The sequence below is a fragment of the Bufo bufo genome, chromosome 9, assembly GCF_905171765.1.
Source record: "Bufo bufo chromosome 9, aBufBuf1.1, whole genome shotgun sequence".
Lineage (NCBI taxonomy): Eukaryota > Metazoa > Chordata > Amphibia > Anura > Bufonidae > Bufo > Bufo bufo.
This window is the reverse complement of record NC_053397.1, coordinates 144,062,564-144,072,385: the sequence shown is the minus strand read 5'-3', so window position 1 is coordinate 144,072,385 and position 9,822 is coordinate 144,062,564. Positions and strand designations below refer to the sequence as shown.

The 9,822-nt window shown below is 49.7% G+C and overlaps 1 protein-coding gene across 2 annotated transcripts in view; it reads left to right on the top strand.

The window, feature by feature from the left end:
- The first annotated feature begins 3,600 nt into the window (after nucleotides 1–3,600).
- Nucleotides 3,601–9,822, top strand: part of RRP7A (ribosomal RNA processing 7 homolog A) — a 62,610-nt gene continuing 56,388 nt past the window's right edge. The window contains exons 1-3 of one of the 2 annotated variants that reach the window (XM_040408286.1): nucleotides 3,601–3,713; nucleotides 3,965–4,107; nucleotides 5,304–5,429. In XM_040408286.1, the coding sequence (XP_040264220.1) occupies nucleotides 3,662–3,713; nucleotides 3,965–4,107; nucleotides 5,304–5,429 (321 nt within the window). In that variant the 5' untranslated portion in view covers nucleotides 3,601–3,661. Of the gene's footprint in view, nucleotides 3,714–3,902; nucleotides 4,108–5,303; nucleotides 5,430–9,822 lie in introns of both variants that reach the window. The other variant, XM_040408287.1, reaches the window with a different exon arrangement.

Here is a 9,822-nt window from a genome sequence, read left to right as displayed (position 1 = left end):
TCATCACCATAGTGTAAAAAATATATATACGTTAGCCTATACCATTTTTTTTCCAGGATGTAAAACTGCAGCAGTGGTGCACTACACTTTCCCATCTTGCAGAGTCCTACAACAAACCTATGCTTTACTTTTTTTACAATGGAACTCTATGGTGGCGGATGGCACAGTATGGCATCTGTGAGGCGTCCGATAATATACATGTTTTTTGTGTATGTTGACAAAAACCCACCCTTACGTACCCCATCCAGAACTTCCTTCATTTCTGTTGTTCTGCTCATCTAACAGAGCAGAACAGAAATAAATAGCAGTGGTGTGAACGGGGCCTAAGAGGTGAGCGTGCAGGAACCGTTACTGGTCTAAATAACATGAGGCAATTATAGTCAAGTGAGAAAGTCCGCTCCAATATGGCGGATCCTCCCTGTACTTTACCACTTGGCTTTAATAGCCTGCATTCACTACATGCATCTCACACACACATCAGTGCGTGGGGTGCAGCGTGGGTGGGGTGCGTGTGGGGCACATCTGATGACCACACACTGCACCGCATACATCAATAGATTACACACTGCTGTCACCTTCTTCTGCGCGTCCATCTTGATGTCTGGGATGTCGTCTTCAGCTCCACCGCCGCCATATTTCCCGGGGTCCTTGGGCAGCGTGCCTGGCTCTCCCTAATATAGCAACCCCGGGAGCTAGCCCCTCCCCCTTACAGCTCCCGCCAGCTTTCTCTGCTGCAGGACACTGTACCGCCCAAACTGACCAATAACAAAGCTCCTTATTGCAGGCACAGGCAGCACTGATGCACTTCCATACCGTTCAGAGCGCCTGCGCTGATGAATGGCATGGAAAAGTCTACGGCGTCTTTTCAGGCATCTCTGGCGCTTGTACAGGCGTTATTGCGATCTCTGGCCTGAAGTCATTCCAACATTCCCATATCATCAATACAGTGTAATACCGCCAGTAATTACCCGATGAACAAGCAAACAGCAGATTGTGCTAATTACAGTCTGCCGCTGGCACATAACGGTACAGCATGGAGACAAGCGACTGTATAACGATCGCTGCATGTAATAGCAGTGGTCTCCTCAGCAAGCAAGCAGGCGATTCCTTCCTTATCACCTGGAAAATCTGCCTCTGTAATACAGCCTTTACACACACTACCAACAACATACAATCCCACACACAAGACACCCCCCTCAGCATCCACACAGCTGTCCCCCCATCACACAGCCCCCTTCAAAACAACCAGATACCCCCTCCCTCACCTATAACCACCCCACCATCTCAGTGTGCTACACCACACAGTCCCCCTCATACAAACCAGACACCACCCTACTACAGACTCCCATTTCAGCATCCACACAGCTGCCCCCCCATACAAGATACCCCCTCCCCCAGCATCCCCCTTCATACAAGATACCCCCTCCCCCAGCATCCCCCCTCAAACAAGATACCCCCTCCCCCAGCATCCCCCCTCAAACAAGATACCCCCTCCCCCAGCATCCCCCCTCATACAAGATACCCCCTCCCCCAGCATCCCCCTCATACAAGATACCCCCTCCCCCAGCATCCCCCCTCATACAAGATACCCCCTCCCCCAGCATCCCCCCTCAAACAAGATACCCCCTCCCCCAGCATCCCCCCTCATACAAGATACCCCCTCCCCCATACAACCAGATACCCCCCCCCCAGCATCCCCCCTCATACAAGATACCCCCTCCTCCAGCATCCACCCCTCATACAAGATACCCCCTCCCCCATACAACCAGATACCCCCCCCAGCATCCCCCCTCATACAAGATACCCCCTCCCCCAGCATCCCCCCTCATACAAGATACCCCCTCCCCCATACAACCAGATACCCCCTCCCCCAGCATCCCCCCTCATACAAGATACCCCCTCCTCCAGCATCCACCCCTCATACAAGATACCCCCTCCTCCAGCATCCCCCCTCATACAAGATACCCCCTCCTCCAAGATACCCCCTCCTCCAGCATCCACCCCTCATACAAGATACCCCCTCCTCCAGCATCCACCCCTCATACAAGATACCCCCTCCTCCAGCATCCACCCCTCATACAAGATACCCCCTCCTCCAGCATCCACCCCTCATACAAGATACCCCCTCCTCCAGCATCCACCCCTCATACAAGATACCCCCTCCTCCAGCATCCACCCCTCATACAAGATACCCCCTCCTCCAAGATACCCCCTCCTCCAGCATCCACCCCACATACAAGATACCCCCTCCTCCAGCATCCCCCCTCATACAAGATACCCCCTCCTCCAAGATACCCCCTCCTCCAGCATCCACCCCTCATACAAGATACCCCCTCCTCCAGCATCCACCCCTCATACAAGATACCCCCTCCTCCAGCATCCACCCCTCATACAAGATACCCCCTCCTCCAGCATCCACCCCTCATACAAGATACCCCCTCCTCCAGCATCCACCCCTCATACAAGATACCCCCTCCTCCAGCATCCACCCCTCATACAAGATACCCCCTCCTCCAGCATCCACCCCTCATACAAGATACCCCCTCCTCCAGCATCCACCCCTCATACAAGATACCCCCTCCTCCAGCATCCACCCCTCATACAAGATACCCCCTCCTCCAGCATCCACCCCTCATACAAGATACCCCCTCCCCCAGCATCCCCCCTCATACAAGATACCCCATCCCCCAGCATCCCCCCTCATACAAGATACCCCCTCCCCCAGCATCCCCCCTCATACAAGATACCCCCTCCCCCAGCATCCCCCCTCATACAAGATACCCCCTCCCCTAGCATCCCCCCTCATACAAGATACCCCCTCCCCCATACAACCAGATACCCCCCTCATACAAGATACCCCCTCCCCCAGCATCCCCCCTCATACAAGATACCCCCTCCCCCATACAACTAGATACCCCCTCCCCCAGCATCCCCCCTCATACAAGATACCCCCTCCCCCAGCATCCCCCCTTATACAAGATACCCCCTCCCCTAGCATCCCCCCTCATACAAGATACCCCCCTCATACAAGATACCCCCTCCCCCAGCATCCCCCCTCATACAAGATACCCCCTCCCCCATACAACCAGATACCCCCCTCATACAAGATACCCCCTCCCCCAGCATCCCCCCTCATACAAGATACCCCCTCCCCCATACAACTAGATACCCCCTCCCCCAGCATCCCCCCTCATACAAGATACCCCCTCCCCCAGCATCCCCCCTCATACAAGATACCCCCTCCCCTAGCATCCCCCCCCATGCAAGATACCCCCTCCAAGATACCCCCTCCCTCAGCATCCCCACAACTATCTTGTATGGGGGGGCAGCTGTGTGGATGCTGAGGGAGGGGGTATCTTGTATGGGGGGGGGGGCAGCTGTGTGGATGCACGTGATCTAGGAGTGCCACGTGATGTTATGACGTCAGCAGGTCCTTCCCGAATATAGTATTTAGCCATTACCGTAGGGAAATCTAACGGAACACCGGATTTCTCTGTGCAGCCCATTAGGGATGGACGATCCTACTCGGAAGAGGTACAATCTCCCAAAAGTAAAATCAAAATACCGCCGTTCTGGTCATGTGACCACAGCTGATGTAACCTCCGTAATCCTCTGCACTACGGCTCCCAGAACTCCCTTCTCCTGTGACGTCACTTCCAACATGGCGCCGTACACAGAGGGACCCACGTTTGCAGCCCCGACTGGATACACAGGTATTAAATGTGTAAGGAGACGTCTGGTCCTATGTGCGGTACCGCATGGTCTGTCAGTGTGTCTCAGCTATTGGGACTAGAATCAGCGGTGGCTCCAGCTGGAGTCCTGTTGAGTTGTTCCCTAAGCAATTGCGTTTCTCCTTTTTATTCCACTGCATGGTAAATGTATCACATTCTGCATTTTTGATGTGTTTGATGACTGGGAGGCTCCACATGAGGGTGACTAATGGAGTCCCTGGAATTGTCTCTAGCCATTCCGGTGCAGTTCTCGGAGGAGCGGCCGGTGCACCACTGCCTGTATGCCAAAGAAGCCCGGCTGAGAGGAGAGGCCGAGAAAGCCCACCCCCAGGATCGGACGTTGTTCGTAATCAACATCCCAGGATACGTCACCGAGGTGAGACCCATGGGACTCAGAGGCCACATTAAGGGCTTCTACCACCAGAAATACTGTTATGTAGCTGACTGATATAGCGATGCGCTAATGTCAGCACTACATAACAGTATGTTTCTGACATTTGTCCCTGCAACCGTTTTGGTAAAATAACCACTTTTATAATATGCTAATGAGCCTCTAGGTGCTATGTGGGCGTAAAATCAGCACCCAGAGGCTCCGTCCACTCACCCTTTATCCCGCCCAGGTCCAGTGTTGTGCCCGCCCAGCTCCTCTTTATTGATGTCACTGTTCCCTGCATCGTTGACGAAAACCCGCGTCTGCGCCGCTCACTGCTGTCTTCGGCGCAGTGAGTGAAGGCCGCTCTCCTGATGCCGGCTTCCTCACTGTGACGTAGTCGGTGCAGGCGCAGTGAGGAATCTGGCACCAGGAGCGCATCATTCACTCACTGCGCCTGCGCTGATAAACAGAAGTGCACGGCGCAGGCGCGGGATTTTGTCTGCAATGCAGGGAACAGTGACATCAATCAAGAGGAGCGGGGCGGGATAAGGTGTGAGTAGACTGAGCCTCTAGATGCTGATTTTACGCCCACATAGCACCTAGAGGCTCATTAGCATATTATAAAAGTGCTTATTTTACCAAAACGGCTGCAGGGACAAATGTCAGAAACATACTGTTATGTAGTGCTGACATTGGCGCATCGCTATATCAGTCAGATACATAACAGTATTTCTGGTGGTAGAAACCCTTTAAGGGCTTCTCTGACTAAAGCAAATGGCCTTTTACAAGAGTTTTAAAAAGGTTATGGTGACCTAGCCATGTTTGTCCTGGGAGGGACCTCCACTGCTGGTGTGAAGCTGGCCACATCATAGGACTGCAATGCTGTGAGTGTGCTTTGTTGTTGGTCCCAGTAGCATGTCTTCTCATCCATTGTTCTGGTTGGCATTTAGTGGTGGGGCCTGCCTTATATCAGTATATTATGTGTATTGTGGAGGTGCCCATCACCTCTGTTTATGTGGGTGTTCTACATGGCTCCATGTTAATCAGTTCACACGTGCGCTGTTTGCTGGCGGGGTGGATGGCGCGCGCTGTTTGCTGGCGGGGTGGATGGCGCGCGCTGTTTGCTGGCGGGGTGGATGGCGCGCGCTCACTGTTCGGATAACATTTGATAACATTTTCGTTACAATCTTTGTCTCTAGAAAGGTTTATCAGAGATCTTCGCTTCTTGTGGTCTTGTGCAATCTGTGGAACTACTTGACAAATCAGCGCCTTATTTGAAAAAAAATATGGAGGGAAATATGTATTTTAACCAGAAGACAATTAAGGTGAGGCTAATGACATTGATGCAGTTTATTAAACGGGTGGTCTGACCCCTGAGATGTGATGATGTTTTGTCTGCGGCCACATGCTTCAACTTAAAGGGACAACCTTCGCGTCAGAACAGTATTAGGCTACTTTCACACTAGCGTTCGGGGCTCCGCTTGTGAGTTCCGTTTGAAGGGGTTCACAAGCGGCCCCGAACGCATCCGTCCAGCCCTAATGCTTTCTGAGTGGACGCGGATCCGCTCAGAATGCATCAGTCTGGCAGCGTTCAGCCTCCACTCAGCAAGCGGACATCTGAACGCTGCTTGCAGCGTTCGGGTGTCCGCCTGGCCGTGCCGAGGCAAACGGATCCGTCCAGACTTACAATGTAAGTCAATGGGGACGGATCTGTTTGAATTTGACACTATATGGCTCAATTTTCAAACGGATCCGTCCCCCATTGACTTTCAATGTAAAGTCTGGACGGAGCCGTCTGAAGCTACTTTCACACTTAGAATTTTTTCTACAATATAATGCAGACGGATCCGTTCTGAACGGATCCCAAGTCTGCATTATATGAGCGGATCCGTCTGGGCAGACCCCAGACGGATCCGCTGTGAACGCTAGTGTGAAAGTAGCCTCATACAGACTTCCCTAAGCTAGAAACCCCTAAAAGGTATGGCTCAGCAGTGATGTACGCTCACCTCACCACTGTGGCCGGTGAACAATCTGCAGGCAGCATGTTATAGAGCTAGAAGCAGGTAAGAATTCAGCAAAAACGGAATTTCAAGTTTAAATTTGTGCTTTTTCAGAGTGTAGTAACAATGTAGACAGTCCTAATCAGTGATTGACATCTCCCCATGTAAGTGTATGTATAGATATAACTGTCACTCACTGATAAGACCGCCCGCATGGACAGCCCAGCTCAGAGCAGAAATGTAAATGTATAAATTACAAGTTTTTCTGAATGTTTTTCTCTAAAAAAAAAAAAAAAACACAATATAAATTGCTCAGCTCCTTCTGCTCTGTAACAGGCTGCCTGTATTTTGCAAAGCATTCTATGGGGACAGGTTGTGTATAAAGAGGTTTTCTGTGGATTTAAATAATAAAAAAATTGGCTGGCTCACAGTAATTTGCATCAGCTTTTACTATTCTATAAAAAACATTTCACATTCACATAGACGACCCATATAAAGCAAAATGGACATCAATTTTATATACTGGCCCTTTAAAAGCGGAGCTCACGCAAAAAATGAATAAAAATAAAAAACCAGCAGCTTTCCTATAGTTTGTTCGTTCTGAGCATGTGATTGATAGTGTCGAATAGTATACTGTTGTTCGCTCCTTTTGTTCAGTAATGTATTTATCGCATCCTCTAGTGAATGGTTAGATTGTGTCCATATGGGTGGGCTAGTTATATTTGCGTTAGATGAACATCCAGACTTGATTAGTCACAGATTTAGTTAGCTTAAAGAATGATGAATCAACATTCATCACAATTCATCATTCTTTATACCACTGAAGAAGGAACTGCACAGTTCCGAAACGCGTCTGGTGAGCAGCTAAAGAACGGACAGTGTGAACAAAAGTATACCGCGATGAACAAAAGCTCCAGTAACAGGTTGGCGTCCCGGCGGGCAAACTACGCATGCGCCAGCAAATACGCTCTGGGAAGAGGCAGAGCCGAATTGACAGCATGGGAGGCAGGCCACATTGAGCGCATATATCAGCGGGGACCGTGAGTAACACGCGATTGCGTGTAGCAGTGAAACAAGCTGCTGAAGTCTATAAGTATGCGTGTTCATCTAACTAGCCCACCCATATGGACACAATCTAACCATTCAATAGAGGATGCAATAAATGTTACTGAACAAAAGGAGCGAACAACAAAGTTAGTACAACAGTATACTATTCAACACTATCAATCACACGCTCAGAATGAACAAACTATAGGGAAGCTGCTGGTTTTTGTTTTTTTAAACATTTTTTGTGTGAGCTTGGCATTTAAAGGGACAGTATATCAAATTGACGTCTATTTTGCTTTTATATAGGTAGTCTATGTGAATGTGAAATGTTTTTTATAGAATAGTAAAAGCTGATGCAAATAACTGTGAGACAGCCAATTTTTAATTATTTGTGTTTGAAAATTCACTGAGAGGTGGGCAGTTGGCTGGGCTCCAGTGTCACCAGTGAGCATCCCCCTATACTATAGAATTTTGAGGACTGTTTTATGGGAATTATGTAAAATTGCTGTAAGCAACCCATCCTAGGATCTAAATAGGGTGCTTTACCTCCATAACTGTCCTTATATAGCAGTGGTGGCGAACCTATGGCACAGCACTCTGAGCCCTCTCTGTGGGCACCCACACCCTGGAAAAAGTCTATGGTGTACCAATATGCCTTAGACTTTTCATCAGCGCAGGGCGCACTACGAACAGCACAGGCAGCGCACTGAATGTAGGGAGGCTATTATAGCTACATGGAAGATACACTATATTGGACTGTAGTATTCAGGTTAGGTTGCCGTGTTGGCACTTTGCAATAAATATGTGGGTTTTGGGTAACCGTTTGGGCACTCTGTCTGTAAAAGGTTTATCATCACTGTTCTATACGGTATACGAGCTTCCCCCTCCTCTACCTGTAGTGAGCACTCACACAGGCATCGCTCCCGGTGGCTGGTTCATTAGTCAGCACGCCGGCAGTGCAGGGGGAAGGCTCGCTGGTCAGTGAGCATATACATAGTGTAGAAGTCTATATTTAATAAGGGAGGAAATGTATATTTACTTTAAATTTATTAGGCTCCTGTGCCCACCAGGCTGTGAGGGAGCAGGGAAGACAGAAGCCCACATCTCCCGCACAGCCCATCTCTCCTATGCTAATAGAAGACGGATTGCCCTTAGCAATGCTCATTTGAAAGAGTGCCGCTAAGGACACTTCAGCCCCAGTTTTCTACTAAAAATAAACGTTTTCCCTAAATAAAGTATATTAGAAAAGTGTTCCTTGTCACTGTCCCTACACATTAGCAAAATAAAAATTAAACGGCAGTTACACTTTAACCGCCTCCGGACCGCCAAACGCAGGATTGCGTTCCGGAGGCGGGCGATTCATTCCTCCTAGACGCACATACGCGTCATCTCGCGATCCACAAAACACTGACACCGGCAATGTGCTTTCCGCATTTGCTTATAGCGCATTGCTTATAGCACAGACCTGTCACTTACCAGTAGGAGAAGCGCCCGGCCGGTCACAGACATCGCAGCTCGCAGGTAAGTATAATGCTTCTAAAAATTGCCAAGTAACCATGGCAACCAGGACTGCAGTAGCGTCCTTGTTGCCATGGTTACCGATTAGAGCCCCAGCGATTAAACTAGGACTCTGATCGGTACTCTCCGCTGCCACCAATGATTGGGGGGGAGGAGATTTTAATTAGGAGGGGGAGGCAGGGGGGGGGCCCACTGGCCACCAATGAATCTACAGTACTACAGGGGAGGGAGGGGGGGCCGGCCGCACTGGCCACCAATGTGTTAAATACAAGGGAGGGAGGGGGGTGTGCCCCCTCCTGCCTGGCAGCACATGATCTCTTACAGGGGGCTATGATACGCACAATTAACCCCTCAGGTGCAGCACCTGAGGGGTTAATTGTGCGGATCACAGCCCCCTGTAAGAGATCGGGTGCTGCCAGGCAGCAGGGGGCAGTCATGTACACAGTTCAAAGTATATTCTAACTAGAAGCGTCCCCATCACTATGGGAACGCCTCTGTGTTAGAATATACTGTCGGATCTGAGTTTTCACGAAGTGAAAACTCAGCTCTGAAAAAGCTTTTATGCAGACGGATCTGCGGATCCGTCTGTGTGAAAGTAGCCTACGGCCACGGACGCGGATGCCAATCTTGTGTGCATCCGTGTTTTTTCACGGACCCATTGACTTGAATGGGTCCGTGAACCGTTGTCCGTCAAAAAAAATAGGGCCGGTCCTATTTTTTTTTGACGCACAGGAAACACGGATCACGGATGCGGCTGCAAAACGGTGCATTTTCCGATTCTTCCACGGACCCATTGAAAGTCAATAGGTCCGCGAAAAAAATGGCACAACGGCCACAGATGCACACAACGGTCGTGTTCATGAGGCCTTAGTGGAATATGAGACTTTGTAAGAGAAAATAAAAAAAAATATAAAAATAATTTTCCGCTAACTTGTGGCAAAAAAAAATATATTCTAGGAACTCGCCATGCCCCTCGCAGAATACCTTGGGGTGTCTTCTTTCCAAAATGGGGTCACTTGTGGGGTATTTATACTGCCCTGGCATTTTAGGGGACCTAAAGCGTGAGAAGCAGTTTGGAATCCAATTGCGTAAAAAATGCCCTGTGAAATCGTAAAGATTCTCATTGGAATTTGGGCCCCTTTGCGCACCTAGG